The sequence below is a fragment of the Bombus vosnesenskii genome, unplaced genomic scaffold (genome assembly GCF_011952255.1).
Source record: "Bombus vosnesenskii isolate JDL3184/JDL3185 unplaced genomic scaffold, Bvos_JDL3184-5_v1.1 scf7180000013264, whole genome shotgun sequence".
Classification (NCBI taxonomy): domain Eukaryota; kingdom Metazoa; phylum Arthropoda; class Insecta; order Hymenoptera; family Apidae; genus Bombus; species Bombus vosnesenskii.
In genome coordinates this window covers 6,385,595-6,402,236 of record NW_022882924.1, presented here as the reverse complement: position 1 = coordinate 6,402,236, position 16,642 = coordinate 6,385,595, and the positions used below count along the sequence as shown (strand labels likewise).

Genomic DNA, 16,642 nt, shown 5'->3' with positions numbered 1-16,642 from the left:
TTTATTCATTAAAAATTAATTCCATGTTTGAAAGTGTATACATATTTAGGTATCACATGATGTTAAATTTTCATATTTTTGATGTAACAAGTAGTTAGTAAGCTATAAACTAGCAATTTTTTTATGTTTTTAGTCAATTCTATAAAAATGTAGATATATTTATATTAGATTGTAGTATAAATCTCATTATTATTTGAATACAAATTCAACTATTAGCCACATAGAATAACATAACATTAAAATAGTTTGTTTAAGTATATGTAGAAATAGTAATATTTTTCGTCATTTTATAAAATTTTTAATTGTATATAACTTCGAACTATAAAACATCATTGAATATTTTTGATAAAATTTTATCTATTGTTCCTATGCACTTTATATAACTTTGAAATTGTGAAAATTTTTATTATTAACATAGGTAATATTATAAATTCTATAAAATCGAAAATGTATTAATGCAATCATACATAATGTAAATCAATATAAAAATCAGTTTGTTTTTCTTTCATATACTTATGTTAATAAACAATTTTTACATTCCTGGATTTAAATTTTAGTTTTATGAATTACCAACATATTTTTAAAATAAATAATGTATAAAGTTATAATCAAGTTTTTATATTTAAATATTCAATTTGATTTTTGTTCATTTTTGTAAATTTACGATATACAATGGCATACAAAAGTTCCCGGCGAAGTAGATCTTTTAGTATACAGTATATACCAAAATAGACATCTAAAAAATTTTTAAGCAATATTAGATACATGTGTATCGCAAATAAGAGAAAACAATATGTCAAATAAACACTATTATATTGTGTGTTACAGTTATCTAAAAATTGTAAAGCTAGCATGTTTAAAAATTTCCAGTCAGTATCCAATATACCCAAGATCCAATATTAATTAAAAGTTTTTAGATATCACTGTTGTAATGTGTGGTGAAAACTATCTGACTGAAAACTTTTGCATGCCATTGGAGACATATCACTATATATTAAGATCATCACATGCATTATCTGTTAAAGAAGGCAAAAATATTTTAAGGACATGAGTGTTCTTAATTTTTTATATTTTTATCAAGTCCAACTAATAAGTAATTTTTTCTATTGTACAGTTTGAGAATAAATAAATAAATAAATATTACACATAGTATACTTTATGTTTAAAATTAATTTATTTCAAATATGTGTATGTTTGTGTACTTAAATTATTTTTAACGCATAATTATTAAAATAATTTAACTATTTACGAGACTTAATACATATTATTATTAATTTTTTTCATTGGTGTAAAAAGTAAGTAAGTACATTCTGTGTTGTTTGTAAAATTAAATATCTTTTTATTTGTGATTTGAATATACTTTTTACAGAAAAATTCGTTTATATCAAAATTATATTATATTAACAATGTGAATAGATCACTCATGTCCAAAAAATGTAACTATAAGTAATATATACAGTATTTTAATTATTTGATATAAATTATTTTATTATTCAATTACTAGTACTTTGAAATAGTACTAGTTTAAGTCAAATGTAGATATTGAATGAATGGTTGTATTTTATGTACGAATGGATCATTTTTGATGTTATATATACATTATTTATATCGTAGATTTTGTTAATTGCTGATTAAATGTCAACCAAGAAATTCAAAGTCTTCATCAGATGTATCATATTGTGGATCTATATGTTCAAAATCTACAACTATAACAAAGAATTACTAAGACGGACTACAATAAATGAAATTTCGAATTATTTAATCCTTTAATAAAATTTTCCTTTTTTTTTTGTTAATGTTATATCAACTTCAAAATACTTACAAGTTGAAGTTGCTGTAGCTTCTGAAGCTATGTCTTCAACCGGTGACCATTGTGCTAATCTTTCTGCACATAATTCAAGTAAAGGTTGCTTTTCTGGTGTTATTAATTCTTCCTGAATAGATTTGCATAAAGATTTAAAGTCCTTTTCAGTTGCACAAAAGAAACACTGAAATGGAACGTTATTCTTTTACTTCATAAAAATATATTTTATTTTATAAATTGCTTAATTCTCTGACTAATTTTTAAAAAACAAAAATTAATTATATACTAACAAGTGCTACAGAAGGGTCTATTCCCATGATAGGTATACGACTAGAAGATTTACAATGGTAGGTAGCATCCATTTCAATCTCTTCCTCTTCTAGTTTTTTGCCAACACTACCCGATCTTTGTGTTGTATGAGGATCTAAATAAATTACTTCATTTTCTGCAAATGCAAAATTGTAATTTGTGTAGATTTTCATTGTATCTTTTTTTAATTTGATAATTCTATTTTTATATGTATACATACCAACACATCCTATGAAATATAGTGCAAGATTAGGTTTTCCTCCTATTACTCCTAGAGATTGTGGAATTTTGAATGAAGTCTGAAAAATTATAGATATGAATATATTATCCTTAACTTCATTCATATTTCACTCCAATTTTAGCCATTCATGCAAGAATTGATTTCTTTATTACTTTAAGACCGTTAATGTAGATTGGATTAATCTCGTTTAATCCAAGGCGAAGAGGTATTAAAAGTAATAAAGGTTTCCATTGGCTAGGTGCTTTCAATGGTACAGCACCATCAGCTTCCACTGTTGTTCCTCCTTCTACTCTACATTGCTTTACTATAAATGTTTAATTATATGATACAGTTTAATGTTTAAAAATTTATTAAAATTTATTAAATAATAGACATATTAAAATGAAGAGTTTTGATTACTTACAAATGTCATTAACTATTAATGTATTATCCAAAGCAACGTGTATTGTAATTGAACTCCATTCATCAAACACAACTAATTTTCTAAAAATTGAAATTTGATAAAATATCAAATCTTATATTAGAAATATTTAAAATATAATAAATATGTACTTTAATACTTGTGCTATTGTGTTGGGTCCAAACCATTGTCCAACTTCTTTTCCTTCTGATGCTCCCATTGATGCAATTTGATGAATAGAGAAAGCAGCAGTTCGTTTGTCTTCAAAACGTTCTAGAATTTTCAGGTACGTACTGTTTCTAGTTTCTGCAGTCCATTGCCAATCTCTACCTATTTTTAATTTTTTAACATTTAAAAATTAAATATTTACAATTTATATAACTATAATTATCAATATTTTATTTTAGGAACCATTATTATGTTACAAAATGATTTAATTGATAGATTTTATTGATGCAATTATGAACAACTAAGTATTTAAAATTGTTATAAGAACATTAAACGTAAAGTAATAAAATTATTAGATTCAAATTAACAGTTACCTAAATGTAATATAATTAAAGCTTGACCAAGAACCATTTGACCACATCTTAACATACAACCCCAACCTTTGTCGGATGTAAATGTAGAATTGTAACCGCCAATAGGCACAAAATTTTTTCGGTAAGTAAACCATAACTTGGATCTTATATCCCTACGAATTATGTCCAGTTCTGAAATTTAAGATCTTACATATCTAATTTATTATAGATCTCTTTACTGTAACTGTGTATTAGACCTCTTATGGCATTATATTTTTTCCCAAGAATCCATACTGGTTCATCTGTTTGTGGTATATCCTCTGGTTCGTCTGAAATATTTTGTGTGAAAAGGCTGTCCATTCTCACAGTATTCGCAAATACTATCTATGTCACTTAAAATTCTTCAATGTATCATAAAGATAAAATGTTTTGTTACTCTATAATTATACAAAAGAGAAAGTACAGCTTTTTTCTACAAGAAAAAAAGAAGCAATTGCAATAAGGTTAAATATTTGTCAAAGAATGACATTCTACATACAATGCATAGTACAACCACCTTCAACTTGGTAAACCAGCATTCGTCATTGCTCATTGAGCGAAAAATTCATTGCTTTTGCAACTAACAAATATAGTATGTACTAGTATTAACTTTAACAAAATGTCAATATCATATCAGCAACACAGCTGATTAACAAAGATCTCGAGGTTAGTGCAATAACCGAGAACAGCTTGAATTTTAATATTGTATAATGTATAAATAACATATATAAAACTTTATTTTGATGCAAAATATTTCGTTTCCAAAATAATAAGATATGAAATATGCTCTTTACGTCCAAGCAAGCACATAGTAATTCCCTGTATCTGACATCTTTTTCATTCCACTTCGCAAAAATATATATTTTGAATACTCCTTCTTTACGCTAGATGGCATACATTCTCATACGAAGTATATATATACTCTCACATACTTACCTCGTCTGTGAATCCAAGTCAATGATCTAACTACCTACTTACCAAAGTTAGTAAAGTTAACAGAAATAAAAATGCTTCTTTTATTACACACCCATATAAATATACTCATGTGTAATACTACATTGTATAAATTTATTTAAATTAAATAAATAAAGATTAGAATAAATAAAGAATAAACAAAGAAATTTTATTTTTTATTAACTAAAAATTTGTCCATTGATTTATATTCCTTACTACAGCATAATGAAAATGTTTTCAATATCTGAGATCTTTTTTATAAAAATTTATTTAAACACGATCTCATTGAAACTATTTTTACTTATCCATATTATTATAATAAACTTTCACTGTTTATTTAATATAAATTATAAAGCATCGATAATTTTATGAAGATGTAATGAAATGTATAAGTATACGCACGTATTCTTGTATAACACAGTAGTTAGTAAGTAAAGTAATGTATTTGCACGAAATATTTTACATTTGTGAAATAATACAAGGTATCGAATGTCAACGACGATAATACAATCAACCGGAAATATTTACGAATTATTACACGCATTGACATTGCATAATATTCGGACTATCACAAGTGCAATGGAATACTCTGATTGGTGCATGACAGATCAAATTTCCAGTCTCTTGTATGATCAACTTCTACCTGTACAGTTGACTACTTACCCACTTAACGTTTCTGTTTATTTCGATCGGTGGTATTTAACGTGCAACTTTTACAGGTTTTCCTATTGGCCTTTGAATAATGTAATAAACATATTTCGTATTTTTTTTATGACAATAGTATTATATAGTGATCTAGTTTCTTTACTTTTCGGTTGTAAATTTGTGAATAAGTGGTAACTAAAGCTTTTGTGACATTGATGAATTTGATTGCAAGGATTAAAAATTGTAAGTAAATAATAAAGATAGAACATAAGATAATAAATTTTTAATTTCATTATTATAAGAGAATTATAATACTAATATAAATATGTAACATATTTATAAGGTATGTAATACATTAATTTAAAAATGTTGAAATAATTATTGTTATGTACAATTTTTAAGATACATATTACCAGAAGAGGAAATCTTTGATATTACACATAACTTACTGTAAATTAGAATCTGAAATTCGATAACACGAACCAATTGTATTTGTTTAAGATTTTCTAGTTGTAAAAGTAGGTCAAATTAAATTGACCTTTAATAAGAGTTCTTTATAGTTTAAACATGTATACTTACAAATCTAATGCAGCATATTTAAAAGGTTATCATAAATTTATTTGTTTTTTCAATAACTAACAAGTAATGAAGAAATATTAAATAAAATTATTTATTTATATACTACTCTAAATTAAAATTAATATATGATAAAATCAAATAAATTACATAAGCTACAAATAAGTCTCTAAGCATGACTACCGAATTAAATTTTGTGCATAAATTTTATTCCGTTAAGATCGATATAACCGATTTTAGATCGAATACCTTTGATCAAATACCACGATGGTTTTTTTTTAATAATAAAATCTATCGTAGCGTTGTTACCTTTCGTAAACTGGATTTCCTTGAGACTTTCTACAGGTATTGTAACAGATCTTATACGTATATAAATCTTTGTATGAATAATTATTTTCCAAGATAAATATAACGATTTTCGTTGTGGAAAATCATGAATCGTATTTAGTTCTCTTACGCAATAATAAAAATTATAGTTGTACATTACTATATTAAAATTATTAAGAAATATTGTGCTTCTGATACATTATTGCACAATATGCTTAACAAATTTTAATTGCCTTGTATATCGTTATCTTATTTATTTAGAGAAATACATACATTACTTTTTTTGAAATAATGCTTTAAAAAGATCATGTTATTCGTATCATTCATAATTTATCAGCATCAACGATATGAAAATTTTCATCTGTAAATGAATAATCTAACAATGATCAGTTATTAGGTATACCACGGTACATAATCATTTGTATAGTACCTTTGTATAGCAACTCGACTTGGAAATACGTGCAATATGACTCATTATAGTTCATAATTCATGAAGTTTTTTGTTCTTCTATTTTTCGCGATGTTGAGGATATTACGAGATAAATTGCTCGGAGGACACAATTATATTATATAATTGCAGTAATCATCGTGTAATGAACTCTAGTATTCAAATAGGATTCTAATGTAATGCGATGGGTATAATTGATTTCTTTTCATCACTTTTATATTTACATTTGTATATATATTTTTCGTTATAAATCCTTAAAACTTTCTTTAAAATTTGTTCTTGTCTGTTTTTTGTTGTATAGCGAAATTACCTGAATTTAATACAAAATTAAATTAAATAACTATAAACATGTGCGTTGCGAAATAACAAATTAAACTTTAAGTAATTTATAATAAAATACATAACAAATTTGAAACAAAAATTCCATTCCTTTCATTCGTCTATATTTCAATTGTACAATAAGTAGCTTAACAAATCAACTAATCTGAAGAGCAATCAGATCTGATGTATAGCAAAAACTATGGCGAACGTAATACGAGATTAATGTAAACGTGTAAATGTATGCAAAAGCAGGCATTCTCAATAGGTTTGACTACTTACAATTAGTTCCAATTGCACAAGAGGAATATCCTGTAAATCGAATCTATGATCCAGTATGCGCGATCCAATATGCAACTAGTATGTGATCCACAACCGTAGCATTTCTAAACTTACAGCTCTTAACTTTCACTTGATCCATAAGTTAACAAGTGTGAATTCTTGTCACTTTCAGTTTGATAGATATTATAATACCGATGGAAGATATATAATAAAATGTATAGTAAGACGTAGGCAGTGAATTTAATACTCGAATTACACATATGCCTTATTGCAAAATTAATAGATTCAATCGAATTCATTTGAATTAAGGTTGAAAGAAATACATGAAAAAAAAATTTATCAAACAAGCGATCACGAAGCTGTCCGATAAATGGCAAAAAATCCTCGAAAGCAACGGTACGTGCTATTTAATGAACAACACTGATTCCACAAAAATACATCGCTCTTAAATTTTTCTTAAATTTTGTTACGTACATTCTGAATGACACAAGAAAAATTCATTAGACAAACGAATCAAATAGAAGCTATCTATATTCGGCGTTATGGACGATTAAACTTTCGAATAATAGGTAAATTATCTTTTTACGTACACGTTTAATTGTTCCTTCTTTATCAAATTTTATCTGAACGCATATGCAGCGGTTCAATAAAACTTTGAAGCAGAACGTATAAAATGAAAGTGACGCGACATGCGATCAATAATCTCCAAACGTTCAGTTGAAAGAGTAGTCCTATCGTTCGGATCATGATAATCATTTCAGACACGATCGCGAGCACACCTCATTGACACCGCTAGGATTAAAAGTCTTTACCGTTTATGGATAACTCCTGTATTTTAGTGCAAACGCAAAGACATCTGTTGTGCGGGAATAACGAGTATATTTAGACATAGCGTAAAAATTAGTAAATTAAATTAATATGATCGAACTTAGATCAAGATACTAAAATCACAGTGACACTAAAGTATATTATAGTCGATTCTAAAAATATATTAATCGTAATAAAAACAAAAAGAATTCTATTGATCACCTTTAAGTTTCTTAGAAAATCGCGATATGTGTCGAACACAGTTACTATAAATATCATCTGGAACAATTCTCAAGCTATTCTTTGTTATCGACAGATCTCGATGGATCTGTTTTTGTTAAATAACAGAACAGGAAGTGGCTTCAGTTGAATTGTGAATACGCAGGTTGGTAATAAAAAACCATATATTTTTATCGTGAATATAATCGAAACATCAAACTAACACCATTAAACGTGTTCAAGAGGTGCACGTGTGTCACAACTGTTGCTTTGCGTAACAGGTTGTCGCGATACATACGGCGAAATGCCTTGGGAATATGTCAATAGAATGCCTATGGATACTGATGTGCTTGAAAGATTAATTTTATATTCGGATAAGGTATCGTAATACACAACAATTTGTTGAATTGTACAAGAGAGTTGGAAAATATCTTTAATCGCGGTATATTAAAATGCAGTGCACTGGAAGGTTGCAACGTAGCCTGTGTTACCTTCTGTAGAATGGGAAGAAAAAATAACTTTGAAATCACTATTTCATTAAAGATTTGAATATCGTCGCTTTGTTACATTTCTGAAACAGCATAAGTTGATTGTATTGTTCTGTGTATATATATTTATAATGTATATAACTGTCTGCTAAGATACGGAACTTTCTACTTTCGAAATATTACTAGGTCACTGCTGTTAGCGAAATTCTTCCTCGATATTGGTACTTATGTATATTTGTTTATATAATTGTATGTATTATTCTAGTTGTAGCACATCATAAAATTTACCATTTTTAAAAGTGATGAACATGTTCATAATATGCTAAAAATTATTTTAAGTTAAATCTCCTTTTAAAAAACTGTTTTACGATGCTATATTTATTACTTTTCGTGCATCATCCGTTCCAAATTAATACAATTCACAAGAAGCTAGATAGATAGTTTGTTGAAAAATTGATATAATTTGTGCCATTCTTAAATTAAAAATCTATAGCTTATAATGTCCTAAAGTATTTTTTAATCTTATGTTTAATCCTATTATTTTGCAGATATTTTTCGAGTATACCAATAGTTTATTATGTTACGTGTTTCAGTATCAGAAATAATTAATTTAAATTTTCAATAATATCTACATAGTTTGAAAGAAGTAACAATAAGAAGTTATAATGAATACTTAAAAGTGCCATTAAAGTATTAATTATCTTCGTTGGAAAAATGTAATAAATTTCGAGTTAGATTTTAACCCATTATCTCATTGTAAATATGTAAAGAGGGATACGTTTTATAATTGTTTTATAGTTCTGTAAACCAAGCTTCTCTGACAATAAACTGCATTTGAAATCGGTAACCTTTCAGGAAACGATGGAGAGAAAGAAATCCTCGGTTGAGTCTGTCAAGGATACAGAATACGGAACGTGAGTATTGCAGCTTTCCATCTGATTGCTCCATTCCATCATAATTGATGACTTTTTACGCATATTTTTGCGTTGAACATTACGTTTATTTATTTCTCATGGGATTGCTAACAATTTTACAAAATCATCTCCTTAGTTGTATGTCATTGTTTAAAGATCGTTAACTGTTTAAGAAATTATAGAAATTGTACTTTCGAAATGCAAAATGTTAGAATTTATAACACTGGCAATTTTCTAGCGTCAAATACGAAGATGAACTCATACCATCCTGGAAGTTTTGGAAAAAAAGACGATACGTAGTTGGAGTGTTAGCATTTTTTGGATTTTTTACGTCCTACATTCTTCGTGTAAATTTAAGCGTAGCCATTGTCGCAATGACCGCGAAGGTTCACAAAATCGATAAAAATGGAACCGAATATTTTGTAAGTGATTAAATTCTAAGTCGTTAATTCTAATCCTATTCATTTTTAGAATATTTAACTTCGTTTTTAATTTGCATACTTAAATGTAGGTGTACATATGCGAATATTATGTAAATAAAAAAAATATCAATAAAAATTTGTCGATAAATAGCACGAAATTCAAATGAAACAATGGTTGCGATAAGTTATATTAATAGATTTACAATATGACTTTAGTGATGATATGTCAATGCGTAAGATTAGTACAAAGAATATTTTTTATCAGTTGTGAAATAATTATCTGACATGATTATGCACGCATTATCTTTATCATAATAGGTATATCAAAGAGGATTTGTAAATATATAATTCTGTTTTATTGCTCTTTTTATATAATGCGTACTCAGAAACTCGTGCATTTAAGATCTCCGTTTAACGCTACATTAATATAAAAATTTATTTTGATTTGTATTTTTTCTCGTAAACTTTGTATTTTTTTTCTGTAAACTCGTATTTTTTCTTTTAATTAAAAATAAACTAAAATCAAGCAAAAAGTTCAACATGTTAAAAACTATTAGTATCTATAAAAGATAAATACAACAGTGACTATTTACTGTTTGATATTTAGAAGCTTAAAAAAATATACTATTACACCAGACAAACGAATCATACATTAACTTTGATCACTTTTAAATGTATTCAGAGTATCATTTACAGGAACAAGAATTCGACTGGGATTCGAAAACACAAGGGCTGGTTTTAAGTTCCTTTTTCTACGGATACATAAGTACTCAATTACTGGGAGGATGGCTTGGCGCACGTATTGGCGGAAAAAGAGTTTTTGGTATTGGAATCGCCACTACAGCTTTTCTTACAATTATCACACCACCCCTAGCCAGAATGAGCGTTTACATTTTGGTTGCTTTGCGAATAGTGGAAGGAATTTGCGAGGTAAGCCATATTAAAATTATGATATTAAGTATAAATAAATTCCTTTTATCTGGATAAATTTTGTTTATTGCTTTTTAATAATACGTACGCATAATAATAATATATATATATACGTTCAATTGTGTATTAATTAGCATTTTTTAAAATTATTAGTTAAATCTTTACTTTAACTTAACATATTGATCCTGAAAAATAATTATCTGTTCTTAAGAATGACTTCATTTATTAATCCTTCACTCCTGTTCTTAGAATAATATCTTTTATTTTGCATTAGGAGCCTTTTACTCCATTCATTGGAGAGAAAAAGAAATAAGATAATACTGGAATGTTGGAAATATATATTGACTTATAAAAATGTCACATAACCCGTTTAACATCTTCCAAAACATATTTCTCATCCTTTTTTAAGTTCCTAATAATCTCATATTTTATATCAAAGATAAAAAGTGAGACATAATAAGTATATTTTGCAGATAGGATGTCAAGTAGAAAACACACTCAATATGCAGGGTTAGTCGAGACAAGTAACCGATAAATACAGAAATCCGGTTTCTCGTGACTCACCCTGTATACAAAGCGAATATTTTTACACATACGTTATACGTATCCAAATTCACTATTATAGATGTGTACAAAATACACTATCATACATTCATTTATGCATATTATTTATTACTCGTATCTGTTATTCTGTTTTAATAAATAGTAAAAATACGACAAAATAACAATAAACTTTCGGAATAACTATTTTTCAATTAAGTAAATTTTTTTTTATCTTGTAGGTTTTGATTGCTCAAATAATTTCTAATCATTTGAATTTAGGGTGTAACATATCCTTGCATACATGCAATATGGGCACAGTGGGCACCTCCCTTGGAAAGATCAAAATTAGCGACTCTTGCATTCTCCGGAAGTTTCTTTGGAACTGTATTTGCTATGCCGGTTGCCGGTTTAATGGCTGAACACCTTGGCTGGGCTTCTGTTTTTTACGTTTTTGGAGCAGCAGGTCTTGTTTGGTTTTTTTACTGGTGGATAATCGTGAAGGATAAACCGGAGGACGATACATCTATTTCTGAAGCTGAACTTGAATATATTAAAAGTAGCCTTGGAAATGCGAATAAAGAAGAGGTAAGATTGCGTTAAGAAATAACATGATATAACAGAACAGTTTTTATGCTCTTTTACACTTCCTCGAAAGATTAAAAAATTTGAATAATTAGATAATTCACTTTCAGAAATTGTATCATTTTGTACCGCCCTATTTTCAATAATTTTCGTATTGTCAATAATTTTTTATCGAGAACTTTTTTTTAGTTAATTTGCTTTGCTAAATTTTTATGTGTCATTATTATTAATATATACATAATGTTATATTTTTACATTTTATTTATAGAATTCTTTTAATATATAGAAATTTATATATTATATTATATTTTTATATAGAAAATTACACATCCATGGAAAGCTATGCTCACATCTCCACCAGTTTGGGCAATCGTTGCAGCTCATTTTAGCGAAAATTGGGGTTTTTACACCATGCTTACTCAGTTACCGACATTTATGAATGGTTCGATCAATTGAACGTTTATTTAATGAATATAAATTATATACTCTGTCCTAAATATAATTTACTTTTAGATGTACTGGATTTCAAATTGGATAAAACTGGATATTTATCTGCACTACCGTATCTAGCTATGACTCTCGTTGTTCAATTTTCTGGACACTTAGCAGATTATCTCAGAACAGAGAAAATCCTATCGACTACGCAGGTCTGTTATTAAATACTTATAAATAATTTTTATTTCAAACAAACTTATTTTTTATCTTGTTTCCAGTCCCCCCTTCCCTCAAAAACATTTCAAAATAAAATATTTAATTAACACACTATTTATATTTTATTAATTTTAATATATTGTTTTCGAGTACTTTTTCAAGTGTCACGTAATACAAATATGAAATACAATAAAAATCTCACGATTAAAGTATTTATTTTATTTCAGGTGCGTAAGTTATTTAATTGCGGAGCTTTTGTATTTCAAACGATATTCATGACTTGTACAGGTTTTATCTTAACGCCAACGGGGGTGGTTATTTGTATCACTATAGCAGTTGGCCTTGGTGGCTTTGCTTGGTCCGGCTTTGGGTAACTTTTTTCGAATTCCGAATATAAAATACGATATAGTATATACATATCATACGATACATATATATGCCAGGAAAACTGAGGATTTATTTATTTACAATACCATATAATATAACAAGTTGAATGAATTGAATTATGTATCTTATATAAATTATGATTTTACTTTAAGAATTCATTAATTACATATCTCATTTTATAAATACATTAACTCTATATTTAACTCTATAAAATATATTATTACATTATATAAATATTCTTTTATAGAGTAAATCATTTGGATATTGCTCCTAAACATGCCAGTGTGCTTATGGGAATAGGAAATACTGTTGCTACCTTACCTGGAGTTGTGAGCCCTATTATTACTGGATATATTGTCCAAAATAAAGTAGGTTTAAATCATAATATATTTATATAACTTTGTGTTAAATCATACTTACCATTAGCTATAACACTATAAAATCAATTAATAATTATTAATTAGTAATTAACGGATGTTAAAAAAACTAATGAGATTGGAACATATTTCATAGAGTGCTGCAGAATGGAGGATAGTTTTTATTATTGCTGGTGCAGTTTATTTGATAGGAGCTGTGATATATGGTTTATACGCATCTGGTGAAAAACAAAGTTGGGCAGAAAGAAGTGATGAAGAATCAAAGAGATCTTATGATAATCCAGCAATGGAAATAGATAATTTGTAGTATGAAACAAATTAAATTTACTAACAGTTACATCAGTATTTATAATATATGTATATAATATACATGAATGTCTGGCTCGAAGCTAAAGTAGTTGTGATTATTTTTATTGAGGTAGTTGTGATTATTTTATTATACATTAATATAATACACATGAATAACTTTTTTTCTACTTTTTGATTTAAACAATTCTTTATAAACGAACAAAATTTTATAAAATTCTTTTCATATATATGTATGAATATAGTGTAGAATAACAGTATTTATATCATGACACATAAAACATTCTTTAATATTTGATACTTGCCAACAAAAATATAAATGTATATTTAAATGTAATATGGTTCTATATTTATAGTATTTAAATAAAATAATTGTTATCAAAACAATTAAATGATTAAAAAAATTTATTTATATATAAGTTATTGTTTGTATGTACATTTTAAAAAGAAAAAATTTATATAAAGAATTTCTAATTGAACATTTTATTTTACGAAAATAAATAACTATTAACAATAGATAATAATCTTCGTAAAAAATGATGTAGAATAATGACTACATTATAATCTAGATAATATATAACTAACAATTTATAACAGTTAGTTACATAGAAATAAAAAAAACAAAGAATGTTGATATGTAAATTGTGCAAATCTTTCTTACCCTGTTTGTAGCAGATTTTTAACAAAAAAATTTATCTAATACGTTACTTATGCATTTCATTAAAAAAATCATTATGATCGATACAAATGCTTAAAAAAAGAAATAATTTATGGAAAACAAAAACTTATAACTTGTACTAGCTTATATACCGTTATATATAACGTTAACTGCATATGTAAGAAATTATGACATGTAACAATTTCTACGGTCAGTCAATGATTGGTAGACCAATGATCTTACGGAAGTGATAGAAAATAAACAAACCTGCTATACAACTGAGGAATAAGGAACGAGATATTTTCATGTGACGTTGATCTTATTCATCAATTACACAATTAAAATTGGATGAATTAATAAATAAATTCTTTTAAAATTTGTAGTATAAAGATTTTTATCGTTAAGAGGTAAATGAAAAAATATATTTTTTTAAATTATCATAAAATGTATATCTCAGCTTGGATGTAAGTATAACCTATTTTATAGTAGTCGAGTTTTAACTATCTTTTTTACAAAAATGTTTACAAATACGTTTATAAGACACTGTGCTCATTAAAACTAATAAGTATGATATTAAAGCCATTTAAATAGACTACTACAGCATTGCATAGAGGTTATGTACAAACATATTAATTCTTAACGAAAATTATACTACTACGAAATTATTTTAATGTTATATTTATATAGAATATTAAGAAAAGATATAAACCCTTTTATAAATAATTTGAATTGATCAATAACAATCTGAAACATGGTAATATAAAAGCTATATATAAACTTCAATAAGCATATTTTGATATAAATATATACAAAATACATAAAAAGAAAAATGTGAAGAATATATTCAAAGAAAATAAATATATTTATATATATACTACATATATGTATATATATCTTAATAGTTGATAATATCTAATAAATATGTATGTATGTTTAATAAAACAATATAATTTTTTGGTAACTAATTTGTTAAAAGCTTATATTTATATAATATGTTTATATGTTATATGCTTACATATATTTACAGATGTCATTAACTTTTCAACAAATCATATTGGATGCTAAAAAATTAGTGATTAGAATATCAGATCATGAAAATACAGCAGATAATTTAATAAGCGAAATAGATTCAGTTTATGGTCAAATTGCTAATATGAAGCAGGTAAACAATTTATTTATATAATATAACAATTTAATCAAAAAATTCACAGACATACATAAGTAAAATAAAAGATATCAAAGTATAATAAAGTGAAAACTTATTCTTTTAGATTTTTAACACGATTCTTTATTATAAAACTATATAAAGTTCATCTTTTATACGTTTTTTAATGCATTTACAGTATCAAGAAGAAGTAGAGATCCTTAACACTGAAGCAAAACAGAGGCCACATATACAGTTAATCTCGGGAATACAGAGAGAAATCAAGCACTTGCAAGAATTACAAGCTGAAAATAAAGAATTGAAAAAGGCATTAGAAGACCATCACCATGCTCTTGAATTAATTATGTCTAAATACAGGCAACAGACAGCATCTTTATTGCGTCTCTGCAAAACAGATCTTTCTACATTACATAATGCGAAATATGCCAACGTAAGCATAAACATTATACATACAATTATGTATTACATTATTGTATCAAAATGAATGTTTTTTATTATATAGAATACGTTAAAATTTTAATATTTAATAATTAAAATTTATTACTACTGACCAAAAGTCATCATACTAAATGTATGAAATTCAAGTTCATTAATTCTATTAAAATTCTTTTTATGTAGTTTATTAATACTTATGAATGATTCTTCTATGAAATTACAGATAATTACTAATCAAGCAGAAAAGATTAATGAAATGGCAGCAGTAATGAAAACTGCAGTTGCTTTGGACGAAGAAAATGAAATGAAAGAGAAAGAGGTATATAGTACTTTAAAAGAAGAAAATACTACCTTGCGAGAAATAGTTAATATTGCAAATAAGTATTGCACCCTAAATAAGGAAATTGAAGTAGATAGTAAGACTGTACAAACTGACCCAGTAGTATGCTGAAAGTTACAATTTATATTTCTCTTATATGAATTTCGTATTTTATTTATTTCATATTTTATAATATAATTAATATTAGAAAAAAGATGTATTACTTATATACAATAAAATGCGCATATAAAAAAAAGTACAATTTGAATACATTAAATTGTTTTAATGAATTTTACAAAAATATAGTTTTGAATGTTGTTTCATTTAACATAAAATTGTCAAATTATATTTTATATCATGATTACCGCCGTTAATAAAACAATTGCACTTTTACGTCAAAAGATATATTTGTATTCTATGATTTAGAGTATTACAATTATGATCGTGTGACCACAGTCGTATAAGACCGTTTATATTTTATAGGACTATAATTGCAACATTCGAATACTTCTTCATTTGCGCACGCGCGCAGGAAGTTTAGTAATAACAGGTACACTTTCCCTAGGGGAAAGATA

At 26.4% G+C, this 16,642-nt stretch overlaps 3 protein-coding genes across 9 annotated transcripts; 2 read left to right on the top strand and 1 right to left on the bottom strand.

Annotated features, from left to right (window-relative positions):
- Window positions 1-1,461: 1,461 nt before the first annotated feature.
- LOC117237145 (cysteine protease ATG4B) lies at window positions 1,462-4,394 on the bottom strand. 5 transcript variants are annotated; one of them, XM_033500826.1, is made up of 10 exons: window positions 3,814-4,394; window positions 3,533-3,604; window positions 3,297-3,467; window positions 2,907-3,084; window positions 2,758-2,837; window positions 2,507-2,658; window positions 2,334-2,412; window positions 2,095-2,249; window positions 1,823-1,988; window positions 1,462-1,706 (listed from the first exon to the last, which is right to left on the bottom strand). In XM_033500826.1, the coding sequence occupies exons 1-10, from the start codon at window positions 3,851-3,853 to the stop codon at window positions 1,639-1,641; spliced, it is 1,161 nt and encodes a 386-aa protein (XP_033356717.1). In that variant the 5' UTR covers window positions 3,854-4,394; the 3' UTR covers window positions 1,462-1,638. The 5 variants fall into 5 exon arrangements, with proteins under 5 accessions (XP_033356717.1, XP_033356742.1, XP_033356735.1 ...); XM_033500851.1 differs by having other exon boundaries at window positions 3,832-4,393; XM_033500844.1 differs by having other exon boundaries at window positions 3,533-3,747; window positions 3,814-4,390.
- Window positions 4,395-4,911: 517 nt separating this feature from the next.
- On the top strand, window positions 4,912-13,615 carry LOC117237131 (vesicular glutamate transporter 1). 3 transcript variants are annotated; one of them, XM_033500812.1, is made up of 10 exons: window positions 4,912-5,156; window positions 9,234-9,292; window positions 9,531-9,714; window positions 10,411-10,644; window positions 11,467-11,772; window positions 12,088-12,211; window positions 12,283-12,416; window positions 12,648-12,790; window positions 13,055-13,175; window positions 13,321-13,614. In XM_033500812.1, the coding sequence occupies exons 2-10, from the start codon at window positions 9,240-9,242 to the stop codon at window positions 13,489-13,491; spliced, it is 1,470 nt and encodes a 489-aa protein (XP_033356703.1). In that variant the 5' UTR covers window positions 4,912-5,156; window positions 9,234-9,239; the 3' UTR covers window positions 13,492-13,614. The 3 variants fall into 3 exon arrangements, with proteins under 3 accessions (XP_033356703.1, XP_033356694.1, XP_033356684.1); XM_033500803.1 differs by lacking the exon at window positions 4,912-5,156 and adding an exon at window positions 7,206-8,056; XM_033500793.1 differs by lacking the exon at window positions 4,912-5,156 and adding an exon at window positions 8,156-8,269 and having other exon boundaries at window positions 13,321-13,615.
- A 720-nt stretch (window positions 13,616-14,335) lies between these two features.
- LOC117237745 (FGFR1 oncogene partner 2 homolog) lies at window positions 14,336-16,329 on the top strand. The gene is made up of 4 exons (XM_033502046.1): window positions 14,336-14,555; window positions 15,176-15,310; window positions 15,492-15,743; window positions 15,972-16,329. Exons 2-4 carry the CDS (start codon window positions 15,176-15,178, stop codon window positions 16,197-16,199), a joined length of 615 nt encoding a protein of 204 aa, XP_033357937.1. The 5' UTR covers window positions 14,336-14,555; the 3' UTR covers window positions 16,200-16,329.
- Window positions 16,330-16,642: the final 313 nt, after the last annotated feature.

What these genes read in the sequence shown, in the direction of transcription:
- LOC117237745 (XM_033502046.1), top strand. Translation starts at nt 15,176, where the DNA reads ATGTCATTAACTTTTCAACAAATCATATTGGATGCTAAAAAATTAGTG. An exon ending in AAATTGCTAATATGAAGCAG is followed by an intron (nt 15,311 to 15,491) that starts GTAAACAATTTA and finishes ATGCATTTACAG; the next exon opens with TATCAAGAAGAAGTAGAGAT. An exon ending in ATAATGCGAAATATGCCAAC is followed by an intron (nt 15,744 to 15,971) that starts GTAAGCATAAAC and finishes ATGAAATTACAG; the next exon opens with ATAATTACTAATCAAGCAGA.
- LOC117237131 (XM_033500793.1), top strand. Translation starts at nt 8,195, where the DNA reads ATGCCTTGGGAATATGTCAATAGAATGCCTATGGATACTGATGTGCTT. An exon ending in AAGGATACAGAATACGGAAC is followed by an intron (nt 9,293 to 9,530) that starts GTGAGTATTGCA and finishes GCAATTTTCTAG; the next exon opens with CGTCAAATACGAAGATGAAC. An exon ending in GTTACCGACATTTATGAATG is followed by an intron (nt 12,212 to 12,282) that starts GTTCGATCAATT and finishes ATTTACTTTTAG; the next exon opens with ATGTACTGGATTTCAAATTG.
- LOC117237145 (XM_033500826.1), bottom strand. Translation starts at nt 3,853, where the DNA reads ATGCTGGTTTACCAAGTTGAAGGTGGTTGTACTATGCATT. An exon ending in AAAATATAATGCCATAAGAG is followed by an intron (nt 3,468 to 3,532) that starts GTCTAATACACA and finishes CTTAAATTTCAG; the next exon opens with AACTGGACATAATTCGTAGG. An exon ending in ATTAATAGTTAATGACATTT is followed by an intron (nt 2,659 to 2,757) that starts GTAAGTAATCAA and finishes AAACATTTATAG; the next exon opens with TAAAGCAATGTAGAGTAGAA.